This window comes from Salvia miltiorrhiza, chromosome 2, assembly GCF_028751815.1.
Source record: "Salvia miltiorrhiza cultivar Shanhuang (shh) chromosome 2, IMPLAD_Smil_shh, whole genome shotgun sequence".
In the NCBI taxonomy this organism is placed as follows: Eukaryota; Viridiplantae; Streptophyta; class Magnoliopsida; order Lamiales; family Lamiaceae; genus Salvia; species Salvia miltiorrhiza.
Window position 1 is genome coordinate 48,067,178 of NC_080388.1, and position 13,256 is coordinate 48,080,433.

The 13,256-nt window shown below is 36.5% G+C and overlaps 2 protein-coding genes across 3 annotated transcripts; one reads left to right on the top strand and one right to left on the bottom strand.

The window, feature by feature from the left end:
* The first annotated feature begins 1,331 nt into the window (after window positions 1-1,331).
* On the top strand, window positions 1,332-8,947 carry LOC131011828 (protein EMBRYO SAC DEVELOPMENT ARREST 30). Of its 2 annotated transcripts, none has more exons than XM_057939694.1 (11): window positions 1,332-2,709; window positions 2,941-3,160; window positions 3,306-3,393; window positions 4,597-4,667; window positions 4,747-4,835; window positions 4,917-5,160; window positions 5,509-5,621; window positions 6,190-6,280; window positions 6,828-6,956; window positions 7,406-7,959; window positions 8,155-8,947. In XM_057939694.1, the coding sequence occupies exons 2-11, from the start codon at window positions 2,972-2,974 to the stop codon at window positions 8,588-8,590; spliced, it is 2,004 nt and encodes a 667-aa protein (XP_057795677.1). In that variant the 5' UTR covers window positions 1,332-2,709; window positions 2,941-2,971; the 3' UTR covers window positions 8,591-8,947. The 2 variants fall into 2 exon arrangements, with proteins under 2 accessions (XP_057795677.1, XP_057795678.1); XM_057939695.1 differs by having other exon boundaries at window positions 2,948-3,160.
* Window positions 8,948-9,864: 917 nt separating this feature from the next.
* LOC131011829 (pentatricopeptide repeat-containing protein At3g02650, mitochondrial) lies at window positions 9,865-12,275 on the bottom strand. The gene has a single exon (XM_057939696.1). It carries the CDS (start codon window positions 12,087-12,089, stop codon window positions 10,248-10,250), a length of 1,842 nt encoding a protein of 613 aa, XP_057795679.1. The 5' UTR covers window positions 12,090-12,275; the 3' UTR covers window positions 9,865-10,247.
* Window positions 12,276-13,256: the final 981 nt, after the last annotated feature.

The following is a 13,256-nucleotide window of genomic DNA, read 5'->3' on the forward strand; positions in this document are numbered from 1 at the left end:
TTAGAGTCAGAGCCAGAGCCAAATCGCCAGATCCAGAGTCAGAGCTAAGCTATTGGAGCCAGAGCGCGGAGCCACACGTCAGAGACAATTCGCCAGAAGGCAGAGCTATTTAACAGAGCGGAGCCAAAGAGTAAAAGTCTGCCCCAAGGAAGGAAATCCAGAGCTACTAGACAGAGCGGGATGATGAGGACAGAATCCAGCTCTGTAATTAGGGGACAACGACCTGACAAGTTATAATCTAATAATAGCCTTAATTAGTTTAATGGCGAGCATGCGGAATAGATGACCAAACGAATTTAGTACTTTACCCCGACTGTAATGCCTATAAATACCTACGATAATGAAATAAAGCACACGCTCTCTCTTTTACTGCTTTAAGATCTCTTCTCTTTCCTTTCTCTCTAGAGTTTGAACTAATAAAATTACATATATAAATAAAATATCTAAATTGTTAGAGTTATGTTTGTTAGATAGTTGACAATTGGAGTCATGGTTGAATATAATTTCATATTTGATGATGCTCTCTCAAACTCTAGATGAGATGATGCTCAAAACTCCGGACGAGATGATGCTCTTTCAAGTTTTAGACGAGATGATTCTCTTTTAAGTTTCAGACAAGATAATGCTCAGAAGTTAGAGATGATATGTCAAGTTTGCGACGAGATGATGCCCACAACTTGGTTGGTCTTAAAACTCCAAATGATACGATGTTCGATAAATCAATTATTGTCTTTTAAATATCAGGCGATATTATTTTCATAATTAGTTATGCTTTTAGAAGTTCGGAATTATATGATACCTACAATTCAATTATGATTTTTCAAACTCCATATAAAATTATGGTCAAAAGGCAAAAGAAAAAAAAAATGAACAAAATTAATAAATCTTGTAACAACAAATGCAACAAATCAATCCGCCATCATACCTATGTCAAATTTATATGTATTTCTACTTTTTTTTTCTTATGCGTTAACTTTTTATAAAATTTCATATGAAAACTATGGGTATTTTTATGATCTCAACAAAATTAATAATTTAATTGCTAAAAGTTGTTGAGATTAATATAATTTAAAATGTATTACTAATTTAATTTAATTTAATTAATTATATAAATAATTTACATAAAAAATTATTTTATATAATTATCATAAGAATAACATAAAATATGTACCCGTCGAATTTCGACGGGTAATACACTAGTCATTGATAATTGATATACTGATAGAAGTATTGCAGGATTTCTGTACACATTAAACAAACACTCGTCTCAAAAAAAAAAAAAAAAAAAAAAAAAACACTCGAAAAGAATTTTACTATAAGTCTGAAAAAAACAATTTTCTTTTACGTCCAAAAGCTTAGCATATTTGAAATAACCAGTCGATTGTAATTTGAAGATATACAAATATACACACCATGCCAACTCATAAAATCACAAATTTATTTGAAAACCCCTATAAAACGACTAAAGGAGAATGTATGATTATTTTTTTTCCTCCAAAAACACAAAAAATCAGATCTAAAATCGTGAAAATGAAAACTAAATTTATAAAAATATTCTAAATAAATTAATAGAAAATCCACTGATATAAAAAAAAAAACTTAAAAAAAAATGTGCAGGAGGCTCAGATCTATAAGAAACGAGGCAAATCGAAGCCAACGCCGCCATGGCGGCTGACCGGTTGCACGTGATTCAAAAACCACACCGCCGTCCGGGTCGCCACCAAGATACGGCGGGTCTCTCTCTTTGCCCGATCCATTAGCTCAGAAAACAAAAGAGAAACATCATCACGGCCTCTTCAGTCGCCAGATCCTCACCACCACCACCGCCAACTCACCCAGCGGAGAATTCGCAACTGCAGCGTGAGTCCAAACACAGCCCCTTATATTATTGCTCAAGCAGCAGAACAACAGCGAAATACGTATATATATATATATATATATATATATGCTTGTATGTGTGTGTGTGTGTGTTGTATAGTTCTCAGCTCGACTTCTCAGTCGCGAAGAGGGCTGTTTGTTAACAAAATAATCACCGGCAAACAGAGAGGGGCAACCGCCCTCGAAGAAATCCTGCCTAACTGTTGCCTCAGTTTTGATTTTTCTGAGCTAATAGATACCGGTAATTGTGTGAAGAAGGCTTTACATAGGAATCATTATTCCGAATCTACCCATGTCCAAGTTTCGGAAATTTCGGTTTCGTGAGCGTTGTTTTGGGAGATGCAGGGGTATTTATGTAAATGCCACGCATATTCAACGATCTCTTTTTATCTTAGTCAACAATAATAAAATAATGAAATAATAAAAATAAAGAGGAAAACGCGAAAAACATAACGAATGATCGGAGCTACCGACTGCCATCTCTAGACTGTAAATCTCTAAACCCCCTCTGTTACTCCATATCTCACTCTTCAGAAATCGAAGCGGGAATTGAATTAATCCTTGATTTTTTCTGGGGTTTTCATTGCGACACCGATCCAATAAAAGAAATAGAAATTAAGAGACAAAGGGTTTCGTGATTTTGACGAAACCCGGACCTTTTTGGGGTTATTAAATCTGCATTGATGCTTGCTGCATTGGGAATGGATCTTTCTCTCTTTCTCTCTTTCTCTCTCCTGAATCAGCTATATAACTTGTTACTTGGCGCATGGTAGCTGAGCTGCGTTGGAGGTTTTTTGCTCATGCTGTGATTGATGCTGAGCCCTTCTCTCGGTAATAATCTTACTCTTTGTTATCTGCTGTATCTTATTCTTACTCGTTTTCTATGTTTTGTTTCTTTTACAATTTAATTAACCAGGATTTGGGTAAATCCAGTCCAGATCACAATGGGTTGGGCAATACTCAAATAGTGCATGCTGTTGCGTTTGCGGTTGGTATTAGAATTTGCTTGTTTTGGAGGCTATTTGATTTAGTTCTTGTGGGTTTTTTGGTACTGCATTGCAGTTTGTAGGGTGAGAAAGTGTTGGACATTGGTATGGCGTGGTCAGAAAGGATTAAAATGAAATCCAAAATAAAATGGGCGGCGCTTGGGGGACTAGTGTTATCATTTACTTCAATATTGGTGCATTTGTTTCTTGCAAAATCGAGTGCCAGTCTTGTGCTGTACAGTGCAGTCACTGCTTTCACTGAGGATTTGAATCACTTTGATGGTCCCATCAGAAAGGTGAAAGAATTTGTTGGATGCTGTATTTGAAGTTTTGTTGTTACTTGTTAGTGTAGATGCGGGGTGTGATGAACAAATTTGTTGGTAAATAGTTCTTTTTTTAATTATCTTGTTAATATATGGATATTTGTTGATGCGGGTGAAGGGTGCTGGTTATAGAAGGTTATGGGGAAAAGTCAATGCTTTGGAGCACTTACAGCCGTATGCAAACCCAAGAAGTACTCCATATCTTGGTAATTTGTCCGAGTTGTTGCTATAGGGATTCACGAGTTTTTAATTGTATGATACTGTTGTACTCATAAGAATCATGTCCTTATTTGAGTTTGTTTGTTATACCTTGGATAATCTTCAAGTTTTGTGTGGTCGAGCATTGTCTATTCTGGGACTTTTTCTTACCTTTTGATTTTACTTATATTTGTAAATTTACATGAATGATTGTGCAAATTTGCTTAACTTATAGGAATTTATACTTTGATCCCCATGACTTGTAAACCTTTATTCAGTATGCAGCTTTAGATTGCCTCAGATAGTGTGAACAGAGAAAAAAAGCTATTGCATTTCTGTGTATACACAAGTTAAAACAATTTTTGGGCTGAATGACTTGAGGATATAGCTCCTGCAGAAAACAGCTTATTGCAGTATAGTAGGGAAAATTATTTAATAGTAGGATAGGACCAATATAAGTTGCCTCTTGCATAAATTAGTATGTCACTTTTCAGATACTTCCCCCTACTACTATTGCTAACATGAAGCCAAAGCCACTTTCGCTAACATAAATGGGATATTTGCTCTGCACAATTAACTATGTAAACTCATGCTATTTAGGATCAGACTGAGAACCTGGTTGAAATTGATTGCAACAGCATTCATAAGAACAATGCCCTAATTCATGTGCTCTTGAAGTAAGATGCACTTACTTTTCTCCACTTTGTTTGGACCATGCTCACCTTTGGTTTTTTGTTGATCTTATATTTAGAATAATATGCATCTTTATATGCTCAAATGCTCAATGGAAGATCTTTCTTGAGCTGGTTGCAAATCCTTCAATAATTGAAATATTTCCTGCACTTACTATTCATAGCCTTCAAACTAGTATAAGTTTGATAAGAATTCATTTTTCACTTGGAGTTAAGGCAGCTCAATTTTCCTATATCCAAATTTGTTACTGAGGCCATATTGAAATCTTGCCTCTGCACATGGCAAATTCTCCTGCAAAGATTCTTTCAGTTTTTATTCATAAGCACCTAACTTACTAAGTGATTGCAATTAGAAAATCCTCATTTGTTAGTTTTAGCTTAACATGAAGGTTTCCATATATTCAATTGACATAAGTTGAAGAGGAGATGGTTTGTAGCTCAAATGATATCTTCGTAATATTTACTTACATGTGAACTATTACTTTTAAAATCTTAGATTTAATGGCTTCTTTGTTTCAGTTCCCAATAAACAGAACCATGGGTTCATTTATGCTAAAATTCATGGCGGCTTTGAGAAGATTAGAACCTCGGTACTTTCAGTTTTCTCTTCTATACTTTTGCTTCACATTCTTGCTTAATGTAAAGTTTAATTGGTTTTAACTTTGCTAGATCTGCGATCTTGTCGCTGTGGCGAGGCTTCTAAATGCTACCCTAGTCATACCAGAGATCCAACAAAGCCTTCAATCAAAGGGCGTCAGGTTTTTGTTAAGTTTGAGTAAAAATCATTAATAAACTCCAGTGGCGTTTCCAACTACTGAATCGCATTTAATACACTACAGTTCCAACTTCAAGAGTTTTTCTTACCTCTATGATGAAGAGCATTTCATGGAAGCTCTGGCAAGTGATGTGATTGTTGTAAAGAGCCTACCATCTGACTTGATGGAGGGCCGGAAACAGAAACAATATCCAATCTTCAAACCCAAGGGTTCTTCTTCTCCAAAATTTTATCTGCAAGAAGTTTTACCAAAACTAAAGAGTGCAAAGGTCATTGGCCTAATACTTAACGATGGAGGATGTTTACAGGTACAAGATATAAGTTAATGTCGTTTTATTTCTCACATTCTGACTTGTATAAAAATCATGTTCACTGAAGTTATTTCACTTCGTGATTATTACCAAGTCTTTGTAGGTCTTCATAATTAAAAGGGAACGATCATAGTGTCCTAAGTCAATTCAAAAAGTCAGGTTGTATCATAGTTTAACTATGCATACCTTGTTTTAGAAAGAATTAGTTTGTCATATTGTTTGAGTAAAAAATGCTGTGAGTTGTTCAGGAAAGCTAAATACACAGCTACCATGAGGGTAACACCTATTTTTAGATGATTGATAATGGTTTTTGTCTTGTAACCTTTGCTCTGTTTTTTCTCTTAGGCCATTCTTCCCTCAAGCTTGGTTGAGTACCAGAGGCTCAGGTGCCGAGTTGCATTTCATGTGCTGCGTTTCCGTGCACAAATTCTAGAGGTTGCATATCAAATGGTAGCAAGGTGAGTAATCTGAACACTAAGGTTTTGTTTTTCATGGTTCTTGAATCTGGTAGATGAGTAGGGGTTGCTAAAAAACCCAAAAATGAGGACAAATCTGTTTTCATTATTTTTATTGCATGAGTGATAATTTAGTACATGAGTATAATATCTGATACTGTACATTATTTTTCTAATCGTAGTTAGTAGAGTAAGAGAACCTTGTCCTATTATCGTAGTTAGTAGACTAAGAGAGATCTTGTCCCTATTTAATGAATTTATGCAACAGCATGATTTTCAGTAAATTATAGCCATTGAATCTGGCTTTATGTAAGGACGTCTCGAATTGATTCCTTGTGCAATATTCCCTATATTTCTGCACTTCAATAATTTGATATTAAAAATCGATGAAGTGCTTTGCCTGTGACAAGAAATAAGAAAACAGGAATTAATTTCCAGAAAAATCATCATGCACAGTAGCTAAATTTCTATTTTTGGGTGTTTTTTTATTCACATCTGTAACAGCTACTGTAGTATAAGCTTCTGACATGTACATAAGATTTTGCACATAAGTTTAATTTTCATTATACAGGCTACAAGGTTCTGGTCAACCATATCTTGTTTACCATCCAGGGCTGAAGAGAGAGACCCTAGCTTATCATGGTTGTGCTGAACTTTTTCAGGTAGTTAATGGATCTTGATCCCTATAGCCCATGCTTTTTTTTCTTTGTTTGTTTTTACTTCCTCCCCTTTATTTTCAGTTATTTTGAAGAGATTGGTGGTGGGATTGGATATTTAGAGAAAGATGTGTTCATCTGAAAATTGAGGATGTATTTTTGGAAGATTTTTCTACTGTGCTTTCGGAATTCATATGCTATTTTCTTGTGGTTGGTTGAAAATTTCAAATGTATCATGTATTGGTTGGTGGGCTATAATATGATGATGGATTGTTTAGCTATTGTGACTAATGATTAATAATTTTGGAAAATATAATACATTTAGTGAACATACCATGATAAGCAAAAATGTTTTCGTTTCTAAAAGAAGTTAATGAAATCAAAGAGAGTGTTTCTTGGGAATCAAGACAAAATAAGTGATACATATGTTCTTTCACATAGTTATGTGAGGATATACACTTGCTGCAAACACAAGATTATCACTGTGGACTTTGTTGGTTTGTAATTTTGTTAACTTTGTCCTGACTCCTTAAATTTCATCTTACCTGAGTAGGACATACACACGGAACTCATTCAATACCGTCGAGCACAGATGATTAAACAAGGATTAGTTAAAGAAGAGCTAAGTGTGGATTCATACGCTAGAAAAGGCAATGGTTCATGCCCTTTAATGCCAGAAGAGGTATTACTTTCTCAAGTTATGAGTTTATCCTTTCCTTTTCTTCTTCTAGTCTGGGTATTTATGTTTAATCGCTAAGAAAGTTTAGTTGGTATTATTTGATCACAATTTTTATTATGCCGTGTTCATATTTTTTGCTGTAGAGCCTGTCATTTAGGTTCTTAGCTGTTCTTTGTTCTGCTAGATCAAGATATTTATCTGCAAGTTTTTGACTTCTTATTGGTGGTGCAATATTTCTTTTCATCCTTCATGAGCTGAAGATGTTATCAAGTTATTTGTAAGATTAAAAGAGGAAAACGAACATTATATTCAGTCAAAAGTTGAAATATACAGTTTATGGAATTGAATATGGCTATGATTGCTGAGTTTCTAATAGTGGTTCTCATATAGCAGTTTACTTGTATACAGTCCTACTTGAAGCATGATGCTAATTTCTTATCTAAAAAAATTAGGTTGGACTTCTCCTTCGAGCTGTGGGTTACCCTCCTAGAACAAGAATATACTTGGCAGGTTCTGAAACCTTTGGTGGTCAAAGAGTACTGATTCCTTTACGTGCCATGTACGCCAATTTAGTGGATCGTACTTCTTTGTGCAGTAAACAAGAGTTAGCCAATGTAGTTGGCTGGGAAACCCAACTTCCCACAGATTCTTATGTATTTCCACCAAAAAAGAGCGCAAAGAAACTAAAAGAAGAATGGAACAAGGCTGGTCCTCGTCCCCGTCCTCTCCCTCCGCCTCCTGACAGACCTATTTATCGACACGAGAAAGAAGGCTGGTATGGGTGGATTGCGGAAACAGATGCAGAACCTGACCCTTCCCCAAATGATTTAAGGGACCAAGCTCATCGTTTGCTATGGGATGCTCTTGATTATATTGTGTCTCTGAAAGCTGATGCATTCATTCCTGGTTATGACAATGATGGCAGTGGATGGGCAGATTTTTCCAGCTTAGTCATGGGACATAGGTTGTTCGAATTGGCTTCGAGTAGAACATACAGACCTGACAGGTATAGTGCCCGATCTTATTCTCTGACTTTCATGAATCTGTCTGATTTCATCCATGAACTAGAAAAACAAAATTACGAATTTGATTTTCAGCAAGTCCGTAGCTTTTACTGGGATGCTGGGGAACATGATCATTTTTTATTTTGTTTTGTCAAATCGTTTCCTCGTCAATAATTTTTTACTATACATTTCTGCAGGAAATATCTTACTGAACTCTTAAATAGCACCAGTGATCATATTTACCATCCTCCACGCAATTGGACTCTTGCTGTAAGAGAACACCTCAACAAAAGCATGGGAGAAGATGGCATTATGAAAGGATTTCGTCGGGTGAAACCAAAGTCATTTCTTTCCCACCCCCTGCCCGAGTGTTTATGCACAACCATCAAGCGTGCCGATCTCGTGCAGTTGCAAAAGAGCAGTAAATATAAAATCATATACGAAGGGCAAGATGAGTGCCCTCAAGGAATTGCACGAGGTCTTGATGTGGCCGGATCACGAGAGAGCAGCGATGATGATGCTGAAACACAGGAAGATGAAATCGACACAGATATTCTTGAATCAGATCAGAATAACCAAGCTGAGACAATCCCCTCTATGGAACAGGACGAGGAAATGGACCCTGATGATTAAGATCACTGTATAGGTATCACTCTGCTTGATATGGCCATCAATATTGTTTTATTAAGTCAAAAGAGTCGACATTTTCGTGAAGAGCATAGCTTATCGAGGCAGCAGTGTAACAGGCGATGCATTGCGATTTTGGTAGGCTTCACTTGTCGGGGTATACACACAGGTTTTGGATATAGCTTTAGTTGAATACAAATGGACTGGAGCTCAAGTTGCTTATTTTGCTCAACTTTACGTTTGGAGGATATAGAAGGATGATAATTGATAGAGAATACGGCATACACATTTTTCTACACATTAACACATAGCAGTGTACATTTTTCCTTCAGTTAAATATTTGAATGAGTTTGTTCTCACAAATGAATAGTGTCATTTCTTTTTGGTTATTTTTTGAGCATGGACAATTTATGGTAAATACAATTGTTGAGGCTAATAGCTACTGTGCCATTGACTCTGGAAAAATAATTGCAGCAAGCTCCTAACGCCAATTTCAAGTTCCCCATGGATTATAAATTATTGTTAAAGAGCCGAACCTTGAGTAGTATTTATCGAATAGTTTGATGTTTACAAGCTTAGATTTATATTTAAATATTCAATTTTCTTACGACAAATAAAATTAGTTACATACTTGATACAATTATAAATTATTACTATTAATTATAGGATGGATAATATTATCCCTCCTTAAAGTGAAAATAAGGAAGGAAAAATGGTGTTTGTGTAAAATGTGGGATAAGAAAACAAACATTTAAAGGCACAAATTTTTGTTATCTCTCCATTTAGAGGGATAAAAAGCAAACACACACTAAAAATATAAGTTGTATCTAGTCCATAATTATATACATTCAAACTAAATCACTTACCAAATTTGCTCACTCGCTAACATGTTGAATAATGTCAAGCTCAAGCTTTATTCATTAGCTAAATGAGCTCAAACAAGCTTTTATTGAACCGAGATTAGATGAATAGTTTGGTTGATTTATGACCCTAAATATAAGTATTTGTATTTCCTTTTTTTGGGATAAATTAACAACTGAACAAATAAATTTAAAAATCCAAATGTAAGAATCTGTATTTTCTTTTTTTTTGGAATAAATTAATGTTTAAATAAATAAATTTAAAAATTGCATCACGATGGACTCAACCTAAGACCTTTAGCTTTAAGCATTAACCACTGAACGTTCATGCACAACTATCAAGAGTGCTAACCTTATACAGTTGCAAAGGAGCAGTAAATTTAGTATGTAAATATATAGACACACATACAACACACGTTCTTGATATTCAGAATAACTTTCACTTTTGTGCTGTAACGATTTTCTCAGAGAGTTTTGACAAACAGGAAAACAAAGGAACATCTCAGGCCACAAAAGTCACTAGTCAGGAGCTCATAGCTGACTTGTGTCAATGAAATTTTCACCAAATATGCCAAAAATATTTATTAACCAAAACAATACTATGGACCGGAGGTCACAACTGCTAACAAAAAAATACATTAGCCACTAAATTACTTCTAAATTCTCAAGGGCGTGTATAAACGTCACCTATTGATGATCCATGAAACTACGAGAAGCATAAAGTTTGGTCTTGACAAAAAGCAACAACAATCCGGGAAAGTGGTGGAACACCCCCTTTGAGCACATTGGCAATTTAATGGAAATTATGCAGAAGCAGTGGTTTCAGCTGTTTCAGCGCCGGCCACTTCCTGCAAATCCTTGACAGCAGCAATAAGAGCCTTTGTTCTACCGTTGAGAACTATGCCATTTGCATTCATGTCCTCGTGCAACTTTTCAGCCGTTTCCCAATCTAGAGCCTTGAAGCAAAGAGATTTTATCAGTTTATTGTACTCATCGTGTTGAGGCTGCACCCCGTGCTGCCTCATTTCCCCTAGCAAATTCACAGCCTTGTCAAATTGCTCGAGCCTGCAGAACCCACGAATGAGTGTGTGATATGCAACTGGGGTCAGCTTGGAGTGCTTCTTTTTGGCCTCATCGAGTATCTTGCAAGCTTCGTCCATTTCTCCAGCCTTTACAAGACCACTCATAATCACACAGTAGGTGTATACATCAGGTCTTAAGCCCCTGCTCTCCATCAGCTTCATCATGCTCAGAGCCTCCTCCATATTCTCGCTTTTGGTAAGCCCGTTTATCACAAAGTTGAATGCAGAGTTTCCAGGAGGAGGGCCGAATTCAATCATCTCAAGTAGAAGCTTCTTTGCCCTTTCCACATCCTCAATCCAACACAACTTCTTAATGACACTTGAATAGGGCTTAATTGCATACTTCCGATCCTCTGCTGAATACTCACCCAACATCTCCAAGGCCGAGGACACAGTTTCTCTATCAAGTTCCTTGTTGATTTCTTCATAAGTCTCCTTATTAGTTTTCTCAAGTCGACAAAGAGAGCTAACCACGATGTTCATACATGATCGTGGGAGATTAATCTTTTTATCCTTTGCATATAGATACACCAAATGTGCATCTTTTCCCATGCCTCCCTTGCACAAGTAGGAAATTATCTTTCCCACCTTTCCGGCATCAGGCAGCTTATCCGCAGTTAGCATCTTCTCACAAACAGACCAAGCCCAATTGTAAAACGACCTCTTGCAAAGGGCTTCAATGGTCAAATAATATGTATCAGCATTAGATGCACATCCAAACTCCTCAAACTTATTGAACACTTCAAATGCTGCCTTCCCTTTCCCCAACTTCGACAACTCTGCTATTACTTCATTCAAACACTCCGAACTCACGACTCCCTTCTCCTTCTCCGCTACCTCATTTATCAAATCCCACAGCGCATACACTTCTCTCCTCCTGTTCCGTGTGCATATCGAACGCACAAGCTCATTCAGCACCTCCGAAGTTAACTTGAATCTCCATTTCTTCAGAACCCACCGTAAGAAACCGATCAGATTCTCCCCTGATACACAGGGTGTCTGAAGCACCTTCATCACAAGATCGTTATCCAAAGTCAAATTCATTCTCTCCAAATGTGGTATGATTGAACCATGAACAACGTCGGAACTCTGCAGCAAAGACAACAAACTCTCCACATTCTCTGCATCATTCTCCTCCACCAATCCAACACCCTCCTCTGCAGAATCCATATTTTCACCGAAAGCAACAGACTCACCGAATAACTCTCCGAAACCATGATTCACATCGGGGGTTTCTGTAGCGCCATCAAATATGGAATCCTCATCCTCAAATCCACCAGATTCATTCAACCCACTGAAATCGAAACCACCAGTGGTTTCATTATCCTCCGAAATCAGCGGCTCAGGGGGCAGGTCATCGCGAATCTCAGCTGAATCCGACGAGAAAAATCTAGGGTTCTGATGGAAATGATACGTGCTCGAGAAAAACGAAAGTCGAGATGCGGATTCATGAGTTAGTGGTGGTGGTCGGTTTGCTACCTGAAGATTGACGGGGAGATGCAGCTTCCGCGGCAGCGACGTACGCCGGTATAGCAAAGCCCTTCTTGCTAATGGCCTCCACATACTGTGTCTGCGAAGCTCAGTGAAAATGGTGGCCGAAAACCCTAAATCTGGTGGCGACAGAGGGTTTTGTTGCGCTTTCTCAGAAATTTTTAATTGGGAATTACTAGTAGATTATATAAATTCTTGAAATAAAATGGAACCTTTTCATTTCTAAAAATTGAAAGTTTTAAATGATTTGTTTGTTTTAAAAAATGTTTGAACAATGTATTCTTATGTTTGAAATTTGTTTTATGAATATTAGAGTGTAAATGGATTAATAATTAGAGTAAATATATAAAACAATTCATTCTCCTATAACAAAAATAAAAAATAATAAAAAACTTAAAAATTAATCACTTTTTATGTAAAAAGATAATTTTGCCCCTATCATTAATTTTCACTTCCTAATAGTTAAATAATCTTAATTTATGAATTATAACTATGAAACTAAAATTCACGATCAACACTAACTATTTAGTAGTGAATTCTAGAACAATTTCTTAGAATAGGAGGCAGCAACTACTGCGACTCAAAATCGGAGGCGGCAGCACGACGGGGACTCAGAACCTGAGGCGACGGTGCGACCACATGAATTTAGGCGGTCTCAATGCAACAATGATTTTTTTCCAACTGTGATTTTTTTGCTAACCATGAATTCTTCTTCCTAATCGTAAATTATTCTTCCTCACTTTTTTGTGATGGCGGCATCTAGAAGAGGTGGCGCCTTCGTCGGAGAGGAGAGTTAGTGGTGGCAACATGTGGCAATGTGCATTGTACAAGAGGCAGCACCAGTTATGATAGGCGTCGGCAACGATGATCTTGTCATTTGTGATACCAATCAATGCACTGCAATGTCTACTAAGATAGGCATCTGCATCGCTGACAAGAGGCTACGACGGAGAAAAGATTTACTATGTGAATATTTTGTTTCTTCTTTGTTAATGTTCTTGAATTCATAACTAACACGATGGGACTAATTCAATGAATTCATAATTGAAATATTGGTTGGTCGTGAATATATGTTAAAATCGTATAATTCACAAATAATGTTATTTCTAGTTGTGAATTATAATTTTAAAACTCGAATTCATAACAAATAATGTTTATAGTTGCGAATAGTAGCTTTAAAATTCGAATTCACAACCAATAATAATCTTGGTTGTGAATTATAGCTTTAAAACTAAAATT

What these genes read in the sequence shown, in the direction of transcription:
- LOC131011828 (XM_057939694.1), top strand. Translation starts at nt 2,972, where the DNA reads ATGGCGTGGTCAGAAAGGATTAAAATGAAATCCAAAATAAAATGGGCG. An exon ending in AAGAAGTACTCCATATCTTG is followed by an intron (nt 3,394 to 4,596) that starts GTAATTTGTCCG and finishes TCTTTGTTTCAG; the next exon opens with TTCCCAATAAACAGAACCAT. An exon ending in ACGATGGAGGATGTTTACAG is followed by an intron (nt 5,161 to 5,508) that starts GTACAAGATATA and finishes TTTTTCTCTTAG; the next exon opens with GCCATTCTTCCCTCAAGCTT.
- LOC131011829 (XM_057939696.1), bottom strand. Translation starts at nt 12,089, where the DNA reads ATGTGGAGGCCATTAGCAAGAAGGGCTTTGCTATACCGGCGTACGTCG.